The sequence below is a fragment of the Spea bombifrons genome, chromosome 12 (assembly GCF_027358695.1).
Source record: "Spea bombifrons isolate aSpeBom1 chromosome 12, aSpeBom1.2.pri, whole genome shotgun sequence".
In the NCBI taxonomy this organism is placed as follows: Eukaryota; Metazoa; Chordata; class Amphibia; order Anura; family Pelobatidae; genus Spea; species Spea bombifrons.
The window spans coordinates 34,111,782-34,124,556 of NC_071098.1; the positions used below are offsets into that span (position 1 = coordinate 34,111,782).

Genomic DNA, 12,775 nt, shown 5'->3' on the forward strand with positions numbered 1-12,775 from the left:
TTTTTTGGGGTTTTTTTTACAAACTGGGCCGAAAGGGTTAAACCCTGTGTTTTATGCTGTTGTGATGCAGCATCTGAGATGTTTGCCGCTCGCTTATATGTCTTTAACGATACAATTGTGTTTGCCTGGCGATGGGCCGCACGCCGCTGTGGCACACAGAGGGTTAATATTGTAGCGCTGTTTACTCTTTGTGCAGAGTTTATGTCCATGTTCTGGGGTTTGATTCGCTCGCTGGGCCCGGCGTGCCGGTTACCCTCTCATGTGTGTAAAGCTGATCGTTCCAAGTTCTTGGTGCTGATACGTTGTATATATTGTGTATATCAGTAATAATAATAATAGTAATAACGCCGTCTGCCATTTTTGTTTGCTATGTGTTATTTAAAGCCTCCCGCACGCCCCTAGATGCCCCTCGTTTCTCTGCCATGTTCTGGACGTTCCGTGTTTAATTGCCCGGATAATTCTGACTTCGTGCAACAAATGTGATATTAATGGCTGTGGGTAGTTGGCTCGGCCACGCGTTACTTTCACTGGATGTGGCTCTTTATATCGTAACTTTATATCTGCAGATCTTCTTTGGAAGCTAAGAGGTTGATGGCAGCAGTGGGCTACAAGTTTGGGTTCTTAAGGGTTCCTATTGTTCCACCGCATACATGTTGGGTTCTAAAGCATTTATCCTGCTGGCTGTTGAGTTTGTAATGCTGTACCAGACAAACCCTACAGCTGCTGCAGATCTTCTTTGGAAGCTAAGAGGTTGATGGCGGCAGTGGGCTACAAGTCGGGTTTCTCAGGATCTGCAGCAGTTATGAGCTTTACAAAGAGGATGGTTGATGACGGACAGTTCTGCTTGAGTTTGCATGAGCTCTGAGGTCTTTATGGATACCCCACGTTGATCTCGCCGAGTGGGATTGTAGATTTCATTGCCGTAGATATCATCGGATCTATTTGCACGCAGAGGAAAGATGAGGGTTATCTAAAAGCTGGCAGCCAATCTCAATGTGTAGCCCATTTGGAGAGGTAATAAACTGTAATGCCCCTCAATAAATAGTGCTTGAGAATAACTCCCCGGGTATCATACACCAAAGACTGCATCGTACAAATGACATCGTAAGCGGCTTCCGGCTCTACGAGTCATTACGTTTGCCACACGTTATTTAGCTGAATGCTCACAGATCTTGCTAAGCTCCTATAGAAGCAGATGCGCTATGTCACTCTTCCTCGGAATCTCTCACACTGACAGCCGGCCTCCAGATCTTTCCTTTGATCCATTAGGATTCCTTTGGTCCAGTAGGTTTCTGCGTAGAAATATCTGCTAATGTTTCCAAAGGTCACTTAAAGAATAAAAATGTTACTGGGGGGAAAAAATGGTCTTAAGGAAAAAACCCGACGCGTAACATTTGAAATACCTTCTAGAACAGAACAAAACGTCTCAAATTCACTTTTTTATGCCTACGGGCAGAAAAATATATATATTTTTTTCGATGGGTGTTTTTTTAGGACTCCCCCTCAAATTTTTTATGACTTTCTGGTTTGAGGATGTGCAATAATATCAGATAATATCACTGATACACGTAAATATACGGTAATTCTGAGCGTTCTTTGTGCCCCGTCTCACGCATCGCTTAGTATATCAAAGGCTTGTTTTGGTAACTGAAATGCCCCCCCTCCCCTCCTCTCCCTTCCCATCACATCCTAGCAGACCCCTTGATGTCTCTGCCACACACACATAGAGCGGGCTGAAGGTCTCCTTCTCCACCCATAGGGGGTGCCCTAAACGCCTCCAACTTGACCAAATCTCTGGCTTTCTGCATCAAGCTGCCGTCAGCTCCAGGAGGATCGCAGATGTTGCTGGGTTTTGATACATTGTATCTTCTCGTTTCCATTGAATCCCTTTTTCCTAGCCTGCTCGGGGTGATAAGGACCCGGCTCAGGGGCTGCCTGCTCTGCATCTTCCTTTCCAGGTGGGCTCTGGTGTCTCTGGCCACCTGGACCGATGAAGGACCTAAACTCAGAAGACGTGTCTTCTCTGGGTCGGTGCAGGAGAACTGGCCCATAGGGACTAAAGTGAATGGGTTAAAAATCCCCCTGAACAGGATCAGCCCCCAGCCTTGGTGCTCCGGGGTAACAGGTCGCCAGCTGCATCTGGAGCTGCTCGGGGACAGGGGGTCTCTGTTTGAGGTCTATTTCCACCACAGGTATGCCCAGCTGTCTCTGAAGACCACCCAGGTGCTGGACAGGGAGGAGAACTCCCAGGAATGTGTTCAGGCTGGGGGCTGTGCTTCCAGCGGTGCTCCTCTCCGGGGCATACCGTCAGCGAGCTGGCCGTGCTCACCGTGCACGTGTTGGATGAGAATGATAATGCCCCCCGGAGTCTCTGCCCACGATCCGGATCAAGGGACCAACGCCAAGCTGGTGTACTTTGCCGAGCCCATCAACGACTACTTCTTCTTCATTGTCCCGAAGACCGGCCAGGTGGTCCTGGTGGGGTCCCTTCTGAAGGTCAGAAGCCCCTTAACCTGACTGTGTATGCCCGGGACCACGGCCAGCCCCCGTTCCGCCCCCCCACCCCTACAGCTGCGGATTTGCCCCAGGGCCAAGGCGTTTTCGGTGCCCAGTAAAGAGGAGGCTTCTCCGGGCTTCTTCAGGCGGAAGAGGGCATCCCCCGTGCCCCAGGCGTTCTATGCCATCTCCATAGCAGAAGACGCCGCCCTGGGCTCTGCTGTGAGCGCCCTGGAACCTGGAGAACTCAATGTCTCCTCATTCCAGCCGGTGTCCCCCGGGGACTGTGCTGTTGGGGTGAACTGGGAGACTGGCGCCGTGACCCTCTTCAGGACCCTGGACAGAGAGTCCGCTGCCAAACACTGCTGTCTCTTCAGAGTGCTGGACGGCACCGGTAAGGGGTCCATTCGGAACTCTGGGACAAAGTGCTACATGGCAAACATCACACTGGTCTCCATGGTGACTGCACTACATTTAACACCCTACTGGTCTCCATGGTGACTGCCCCACATGTAAAATCTTGCTGTGTGTTCTGCTTTTAAACAATTAATAGAGAAATCTGTGGGAGTCTATGGAGCGATCCCTGTTATAACCTGCGGTGATCAGAGCCCACGGATATGTATTGCCATGCACTCTCTCTCTGTAAGCTCTGTGAATCTGATTTAGGGGCAATGCAGGGACCTCAAAGCAGAACTCCACGATATTCTGTGATCCGAACAACATCATAAGAAACTGTCTGGATTTAAGGAGTTCCCACAGTCTGGCTTATTGGAGAAACTCGTGAGTGAGGGTCCGGCTTATTGGAGAAACTCGTGAGTGAGGGTCCGGCTTATTGGAGAAACTCGTGAGTGAGGGTCCGGCTTATTGGAGAAACTCGTGAGTGAGGGTCCTGCGTATTGGAGAAACGAGGTATTCCCCAATAATCTCCTCTCCGGTCTCCTTGGAATTGCAGCCGTGTGATCCGGACAGAGCAGGCGTCTCGGCGTAATGGCCGCTGGTTACCCTTTTTTTCTCATTCAGGGTTTTCTCATTTCATATTTCTTCCGCTTGCACAAATTCATTTATCATAAAGTCATGCCATTTTTTTTTCTTTTTTAACCTATTATCATCGATGACATGTCTGTAATTCCCGCGATTCTTTGGAGACGAGAGCGCTTTACGTTTTAAAGCCGGGCATAGAACGTCTATAACGTCTCTGCCGGGGAAAAGGTCACCTTTCGGTCTTTTTTTTTTTCATGGTGTAAAATATTACAGCCGGCGTATCAGCTTCACTCCTATAACCTAATGCTTTGTAATACATTGTGGTTCATCGGGTCTCTCCCAATGAAGGCTCGAGAGTTTGTCCCAACACGATCCATAAATGAAAGGCGACTGCATAGACTGTATTCTATAACGTCTCACAAGTGGTTTGCTGGGGCCGGCCGGACTGGGATGAGTTTTCGGCTCAGAAGACCTATAGGTTTGGTGTTGGACGAGCCTCGGGGTAGGAGGTAGCACTGAATGGTTCTATGGCAGCGTTTCTCTGCGGAGGGACTTGATTTTGTACTCTGGGGACTGTTTTACAGATACAGAACGTTTGTATCGGAGGAAGCGGCTCCCAACACCCTGGTTGCCACCGTACATGGCTTTGATCCAGATGGAGATCATGTGACTTACAACATTTTGGAAGGAAATAGAGAAGGAAACTTTATTATTGACTCCGAGAAAGGTACGTAGAGCTCTCTTTTGTAAAATACCACCGATGCTTTTTACAGATACCGGACGATTTCTTGCATATTCTGGTACCTTAAGAAGAAAATTCAGATAAAATCGAGTTCCTCCCCAGAATTCCGTCACAGTAACTATAACTTGACATTCCTAAGTAGTTGAGTAGGGGGTATCACTTAACCTGGGTTAAGGATTTGTAACAATGGGACTGATTTATCCTCAAACCATTTAACAGGAATAATCCGTCTTGGTTCTAACCTGCTTCCAAAGCATCATGGAGCCGAGTATGTTCTGTATGTGACCGCCACAGATGACAACGCTTCGGGGGGTCCTCACAGCCTCACCAGCACGACTACGGTCGTCGTGAGAGTCGATGACGTCAACCAGAACAAGCCTGTCTTCCATCAGGTACCTCATACATTAAGTCAAACTCCAGAAAACCGCTTAGGAGAATAATCCCTTACTGAACGCCAATGAACTAAAGCCGTGTTAGAACTGTCCTTGGCTCCAAGGTGTAGCCAGATCCTAAAAGAAATGTGTGGATTTAACGTTATTTCCAGTGTGCCCAGTACCGTCACCACGCCGTAGTCCTGGCGAAGCAGCCCCCAGGAACGTTTGTGCTGCAGGTGGAGGCGAAAGACGCAGACGTTGGCGTCAACGGTCAAGTGAAGTACGGGATCGTTCATCGCGAGGGCTCTCTTCCTGCATTCAGCATCCATCCGGACACAGGTGCCACCGCCTCCTATACCTTAAAGCCCTTTAAACATTGCATGGAGAGACGGGCTCAAAAGCTTATGAGAAAATGTTCTTCACGTGTTATAGCAGGAATTGCCAGTCGCAGGGTCTGTCCGCGGATTGTCTGCATATTAGTTTTCATTTAACATGCGGGCGGACAGTTTAAGGAATTGCGGCTGACAGAAGTGCCTCTGTGAAGTATTTTAATCTCCTGCCTCTCGTCTCTGCAGACTCGGCGTACGTGCGCGTTTTCATCAGCGATGTTAATGATAACCAGCCGGCCTTCGCTCAGCGCGTTTACCACGTTAACGTGCAGGAAGACCAGGACGTGGGATCCATTGCTGCCCTTGTCAGTGCCACTGATCCAGAAGAAGGTGAAATAAGTGTGACCGAGTTGTAAGAGAGTTACAGAGCTCTGCCCCCAAAGAGTTATAAATGTAGGAATGTGACCAAGGATAGTTCAACTGGGTCTAGGAATGTGACCAAGGATAGTTCAACTGATACCCCTAGACCAGGGGTTTCCACCCCTAGTTCTCAAAAGAGTAAAGAATGGTAATAAACTGATTTTTTGTACCAAGAAGAAATTGCTAATCTACATAAAGTCCATGTTACGGAAGTTTGGTGAGCAAAGGAATTATCAGTAACTAGTAATATCTCATTCCTGTGCTTATCAGTAATGCGGATCATTCATTTGACTCGACATACAAGTCATTCCGTTTAAAGGGAAGCTGTTTGGTTTGGAAGAAGCTCTCGGAATGTTTGTTTATGTTACAGGGATGAATGCAAAGATCCGCTATCAGATCACAGCTGGGAATAACGGGGGAGCCCTGGATGTAGACCCAGAAACCGGCGCTGTCTTCATTTTCCAGCCACTGAATTACGAGGAGGTGCCGGTCTATGAACTCACTGTGCTGGCGTCGGACGGGAATTGGGAAGATTATACCACGGTTATGATCAACGTGTTAAACAAAAATGATGAGGCTCCGGTTTTCTCGCAGAACGAGTACCAAGGTCACATAATGGAAGAACTGTCACACTTACCGGTTTTGGTACTGCAGGTATCCCTGTCTACACCACTTGTCTCTTGTACTTTGAACATGTTTCCAGAATTTGTTTGACTTCATCTTCCTTATAACTCTCAGAACAAGGGGGTTAGGGGTATTCTTCAAATGTTCTTGGCCAATAATAACAATACTACTGTGTTTACTCTTTGACGTATGTAAAGGTTTCTGCTGTAGACCCAGATGACCGAGAACAAGGAACCATGAAGTATTCTCTGCATGGAAGCGGAGCAGGTAATGTTTTTACCATAAATGAAAGGACAGGAGGAATATTTGCCCAAAAGCCTCTGGATCGCGAGGAACACGCTCTCTGGAGGTTTGTGGTTCTTGTCACAGATGAAGAAGGAGATGGCCTCTTTGCCGATGTGATCATTTATGTAGATTTATAAATATGAATTTTAGATTTGTACATAAAATGAATGAATAATTTAAGCATATGAGAGATCGAAACAAAGGAAAAAAATAATTAATCTCCTTGCCAAGGACAGACACGCATGCACACTCTTATGTTTTTTTTTTTTTTTTACATTTTTTAAGTAGGCTAATGACATGTAAAATATAAGAGTTGATATTTATTAGATCGCTTTAAATCTGCACAATGAGTTTACATCCGAAAATCCATCCTGGCAAACGCCGCCAAGTGAAAGTGAGCAGAAAGTGAACAGTGAACGAATGATCTTTAGCCAACGTTAATGGCTGTCAGTTATTTTCATTCCGCGGTTAACTGAGCTAAACAGGAGGGACGTATTGGAAATTAGTCCGAGTTAATTCTCCGGCAGGGCATGCTGATCGTATATTGTACAGTTCCTGACAGCAGAATGTAGGACAAATGATTAAAAATACAGATGGGCGCTGATGCGTACGTACTTATGAATGTCTTACCATTTTTTCTTGTTTAAAACAGCCGGGTGGTCAGATACCTTCTCTACTATCAAAATTTATGTACAAGAGATTGGAAGTGACGCCTTCCGCAGCTCGGTGTCTCTGAGACTCACAAGTAAGTAATAAGTCGTGCGGAGGGGTCTCAGGTAGATTCTTGTAGGACTCCGCTGGGACATTTGATGAGAAGACTGCCTGGTTTGACCATCATAGAGTTTGCACTAGATAAAGAAGTGATGTACAGGTCACCATAGCTACATATATATGTAACCATTTCCCTGGACTCCTGTACATTGTACCATAAAGACATTAAAATGATGTAGTATCCCTGCATAGGGATGGAAGGAAATGGTGGGACAGAAACTCTCTTGGCATTAAGTGACCCCTGTCCTACTCAGTGCGTGACCCCAATTCCCTTCCCTGCTCCTCTCTGGGTAAATACGTTACTATCTCTGCTTCTCAGCCACAACTTTTTAACCCGCATTTTAGGCATTACAGCAGAGGAATTCATAGAGAAGGATGAGTTTGGAGTCAGCAGACGTGACCAGCTCCAGGCCGTCCTGGCAGACATGGCAGCTGCCCATCCCAGCCATATCCACATCTTCAGTGTGGTGAACGCAGAGGATAACGCGACCGACGTGACATTTTCAGTATGCGGAGCTGCCTCCTGCCACAAACCCGAGATCTTACGGAGCTTATTGACAGCCCAGAGAGAGAAGGTATGGACAGAGTGTTTATGGCGTTATTACTGAGTAAGAATAACGTCGGCTGTCTCTTAAAATTAATGATATTACAAAACGCAGAATATTTATCAGTCTCGTGATATCTAGATGTATCCGGTTTGTCTTTCAGAGTTTTGTGGAAATAATTCCCTTGATTTTGAATCTCTGAGGGTACAGCCGGGGGTTTATTACTTTATAACAAAAGTAAAGATCTAAGAGCGATGCGTTTTAATCATCTTTATCTGCATTTGTTGTGGGAGGGAGCTGGTCCTGGGGTGCCTAATGGCCACAGAACTGGGATGGGGTCTAGATAAGTTTTTGGTGCCGTCTTAACCGAGTTTTTTTTGCATTCTTCTCAATGACAGATCCGATCAGTGCTGAAGGAAAGGAATTCCCAAGTATTCATTGATTTCTGTTCACGGATGGGCTGTTTGCAGGATGGCGGGTGCACAATCCATAGCGCAGTCAGCAGATCCCCACCTCTCATGGATGGAGGTAGCGCATCTATAGTTTCAATTCCCCAAGTTGGAAACGTGTCCTGCAGATGTCCGGTACAGAAACACTTTTACCAGAATTGTTATTCTCTGCCCCAAAACCCTTGCCTGAATGGTGGGACTTGCACGTCGACTCTCACTGGTTACAGGTAGGCAGATTCTCTGGACCATGTTCCTGTGTGACTTATCCCTTACATCACCAACTTCTTTGACACTAAAATATTTCCATTTGTCTTTCTAGGTGCCACTGTTTGACTTGGTTCCTTGGGCCACGCTCCCAGCAGACTCAGAGGTAACGGCTATGCATGTTTTCATCCTATCGGCCACTGCTCGGACCGCCATCTATCGCTGGAGTTCGTGAGCGACAGCACAGATTGGTTATTACTACACAGCAGAGCGTCAAGAGACAGTAAGAACTTCATCGCAGTTGGTGAGTATCAGGAACGGGTGTAGCGTGGAGGAGCAGCATCAACTAGAGAGCAGAGGCAGAGCACCTTTTCTCCCTTATATTTTATACTTATGTAGGGTTATTAAGTAATTATATACCCCCAGTGCATCATTTTATGTTTCTTTAGGAGGAAGATAATGGTGTATGTTTCTTTTTGTACTTTAATTGATTCAAACTGAGAAGAACTCAAGAACTAAACCACTTTTATTGAATGTCTACACTGTACAATACAGAGAATCAAATCACAAGTACAATGCAGAGAGTAACAAGTAAAGAAAAAGTAACAAGGCAAAAAGTAACAAGGCAAAAAGTAACAAGGCAAAAAGTAACAAGGCAAAAAGTAACAAGGCAAAAAGTAACAAGGCAAAAAGTAACAAGTACAGTGCAATGAATTACAAGTCACAAGGCAAGGAGTAACAAATACAATGAGTTAAAAATCAATGCAAAGAATCACAAGTACAGTGCAATGAGTTACAAATTACAAGGCATAGCGTTATAAATACAATTATGAAGTCACGAGTAACATAAAGCGAGAGTAATAGTAAATCTACATTGACAATAATCACAATTTAATTACATTCTTAGTCTGCACCGGGTCCAGCTGCACTGCTGTTAATGTGGTTTTATTTCCATTCCCAAAGAGATTACGAGCGGCCGGCTCCTTCTCATCTTCAGACAAGACCTGACCACGCTGAGGCTCGGCTTTCGAGAGCAGGAGAACGTTACAGACAGAACAGCATCAGATAGACCTGCGCCTAAAAGATAAAGTAAGTTAATCACATCGTGAGCCAGACATGTAATTAATGCAGTCACAGGAAAGCTTAAATATTCTCCTTTACTCACAGAAGTAGAATGAAGACGAATCTTTAAGAGCAGACACAGAGCTGCATTATACGCAACTAACTGACCCTCAGCTAACTCTACATGGAACATATAACCAAGACAAGTCACACCAAATACACAACGATTCGAGTCGCACACAGTCACATTTACTTAAAGGAAATGTCAACGTTGGGCAGCCAGGGAAGATGAATTACTGACTTCATTTACTTCGGTGCAAGGAGTCAGCCTGACTCTGGATCGCTGCCGCACGGTTTTGATAAATGAGACAGAGGGGATCGGAGGAAAGCTACTTACAGAGGATCGAATGAGTTGTGAAGTCCACGGAGTCATCATGCAGGACAGAAGGTATGGAGCACACGGACGGCTGGGGCTGGAGATCAGGGCTGACTTTACTGAAGTCAAAGACAATAAACTGGGATTAATGCCTAGCGGCTGCTCCACTGGGTTTGCAGTCTATGTGGATGAAAAGAAAGGAAGTGTTGAAGAGTCATGACAGTTTTTATGCATGTTTATTATCTGCAGTAGTAAAGCCCCACACCACGTGTTACTGTGACCCGTGTCTGATATGCATGCCATTCTCTGCAGGTTTTGGGAGCCGGATACCGTTCTGCAGCTCGGAGGCGTTAAGCAGTCATCTACTCGTTCCCACAATCTCCTTCCACACAAACCCTTTAATGGCAGTCTCCGCAACGTCGTTCTTAATAAGCAGGTAATGACTTTCTATCACGCAGAGCATCGCTTACCTCTTACTGCAGACGGCTGCTCTGTAGTGGACGTGGGAGCTGCGGATGGATCCGGTAAACTGGATCAGCTTCGGTACTTTGGGGGTCTCTGAGCAGAGGGATGCGGTATGACCAGATGGGTTAGCAGGATAGTCCCGGCTGGTATCATGTAGGACAGAGGTTGGTAATGATTCCTATAAGACACAAATACATTAGAAAGTTCTTTGATTAGTAATGTGTATTATTACCAATATTCACTAACATACAACTCGCAGATATGCAGCCAAACTGTGTGAGGAGCCGGGTCAATAGACATTCTAAGGGTAACAAAGGGTAACTGAACCGTGAGAACGTAACAGGTAGGTCCATATCAAAGCTTTCCACCAAGTTATCTGAGCTACTTTGTGCTGACCTGCAGAATGATATCTAATAATTTTCCTGATGCACTGTGTGTTTCCTTTAACACAGGTGTATGATCTAGCAGCCCCACTGGAGGCCATTAATAGCTCCCCAGGCTGTGCGAGGAAGGGTACAGCTTGCTCATCACCTGTACCCTGCGACTTTCCTTGCATCAGTGACCCCTGGACCCCCAGCTGTGATTGCCCACCCGCTCACCAGGACTGCAGAAAAGGTACAGGCTTGGCTTACACCAATGCGCTCAGGGGTAATAACTCTACAACATTAAAGGAGACCCAAACCTGAATGAATGGTTCCACCACCTTGCTGATATCAGAATGTCTCCCACTATAAAGTGTGTTTTATATTAAGCCAGTTAGAAGAAGTGCTATTTTTCATGCCAATATTTATGTTATATTAAAGAGACTCACCTGAACCGGGACATCTTTGTGAATGCGCAGAGTATAGTGTAGATTGGAAAATGGGGAGTCGAGGTGCGATCATCAAGGAATCCATTCGAATGTTTGTGGCCAAAGCTCTGCCAGAAAGGACTCTTCATACATCACATCTGAACGCTCTGCCACCGCCTGGTGCTCTGCTGGGCGATCATTTCTGTATCATAGTGAATAGCGTAATCCACATTATATACTCATCCTTTTGCAGATGTCCACAAACTTCTTCCATCCTGGAGGCCACATCCGGTACCTGCTCCCTCATTCTCCATCCGCAGCGGACACATTTTCAGGCAACGTTAAGAACACGCAACGCCGACAGCATCATCCTGCGTTTGTCTTCTAAGGACCGGAGCGAATCCATCCACCTGCAGGTACCAAACAGTATGAAGTCCATACCTTGACACGCGCCATGCTGCACGTTGGGTAGAGTCGCGTCCACATCTGAAGCTCCCGATTCAGAGCAGCCGGTAGATGGGACAGCTTTAGGGTCATTGTATTTCAGCCTGTAGATCATAGCAATGGTTCAGCATGACCCAGGGATCTAACAGCACCGTTTGTTTTGTCGAGGTGAGGCATGGGCTTCTAACAGTCTGCTACAATCTCGGTGATGGTCCCAACACAGTCACACTTCCCGACCATAAAATAGACACTGGAGAGTGGAATGACGTTGGCTTGGAAAGGATGCAGAACGAGTTCACGCTTCGCTTTAATGGAGGAGGGGAGCACAGAGAGATAACAGCAGCTCACGGGACCTACAAAGAAATTAAAGTCGATCCAAGAGGCGCGATTCTGGGAAGCATCAACCAGTCGGGTTATCAAGGTAAAAAAACAATAGTTACCGATAATAAGATAAGCGTTTACGCTTTCACAACAATGGGCTTCAATAAAACTGAAAGCAATTCTAGTGAATGTAAGATTAGAAGCCGTCTGTAAATCCATGGGGTATAAAGACTCTCCCTGCCCGTCATTACCTGGAATACACCATACGATGCTGAATTCTCACTGTCCCATCATGCGCTGATCTCCAATTCCTTCTGTGTAATCAGGATGCATAAAGAACGCGAGACTGAACGGCTGCCGCCTGCCCATGGAGAACACGACGGCCTCGCCGGTGTCAGTTATAAGCCGGGAAGGAGCGACCGAAGGCTGCGTCTCAGACGTCTGTAGCAGCAGCCCCTGCAGCCGCCGCTTTGTCTGCATTGATCTATGGATGAACCATGAATGCAGGTATCAAACAACGCGTGCTGGGGTCACAAGACTTCAGAAGACATTAGAGCTTTGGGAAATTACCTTGTGCTTTCTAAGCATTCCCAGTTAAGCTGCACTCCATACACCGCATTCACTCCACTCGATTGTTAAAGCACCACTCCCGTGTGTCGAGGGATAATGAGAATCTTTGTCCTGTATGAAAGAGAAAAACATTTTGAAACACTTTACATGATTTCGTTTTACTGGCTTAAAATGTATCTGATCTTCCGCTGTTATGGTAGATTTAACCCCTTCTCTCCCTGTAACTCAACAGGTGCCCCCCCGGATACCTGCTTACAGAGAACAGCACAGAGGCTCACTGCGTCTACACGGTATGTGCCAGCCACCCCTGCAAACACGGCACGTGCCACGCTCGCCAGCCCAATTCACCCACCTCTGCGCAGAGGGGTACGTCGGGAGCGGATGTCACGTCTTCAGCCCCGGACTCTGGATCAGCAATCCTTATATCATCTTGATTTGCCTCCTGACGATCATAGGTAAATTTAACACAGTCTCCCTCATTACCTCCCATGTAACCCGGGAGGGGGGGCGCTCACCGGATCGGTCAT

At 46.5% G+C, this 12,775-nt stretch overlaps 1 protein-coding gene and 2 long non-coding RNA genes across 3 annotated transcripts; 2 read left to right on the forward strand and 1 right to left on the reverse strand.

The window, feature by feature from the left end:
• The first annotated feature begins 3,810 nt into the window (after positions 1–3,810).
• On the forward strand, positions 3,811–4,919 carry LOC128469815 (uncharacterized). The gene is made up of 4 exons (XR_008345997.1): positions 3,811–3,979; positions 4,062–4,204; positions 4,439–4,611; positions 4,764–4,919. It is a non-coding gene; the product is annotated as an uncharacterized LOC128469815 (long non-coding RNA).
• A 4,156-nt stretch (positions 4,920–9,075) lies between these two features.
• Positions 9,076–11,438, reverse strand: LOC128470456 (uncharacterized). The gene is made up of 4 exons (XR_008346033.1): positions 10,935–11,438; positions 10,129–10,301; positions 9,680–9,838; positions 9,076–9,297 (listed from the first exon to the last, which is right to left on the reverse strand). It is a non-coding gene; the product is annotated as an uncharacterized LOC128470456 (long non-coding RNA).
• Positions 11,439–11,482: 44 nt separating this feature from the next.
• On the forward strand, positions 11,483–12,276 carry LOC128469782 (protocadherin Fat 1-like). Its single transcript, XM_053451575.1, has 2 exons — positions 11,483–11,778; positions 12,005–12,276. The coding sequence occupies exons 1-2, from the start codon at positions 11,487–11,489 to the stop codon at positions 12,274–12,276; spliced, it is 564 nt and encodes a 187-aa protein (XP_053307550.1). The 5' UTR covers positions 11,483–11,486.
• The last annotated feature ends 499 nt before the right edge of the window (positions 12,277–12,775 follow it).

Coding starts and splice junctions, on each gene's coding strand:
- LOC128469782 (XM_053451575.1), top strand. CDS start 11,487: ATGACCCAGGGATCTAACAGCACCGTTTGTTTTGTCGAGGTGAGGCAT. Junction 11,779..12,004: donor CAACCAGTCGGGTTATCAAG/GTAAAAAAACAA, acceptor CTGTGTAATCAG/GATGCATAAAGAACGCGAGA.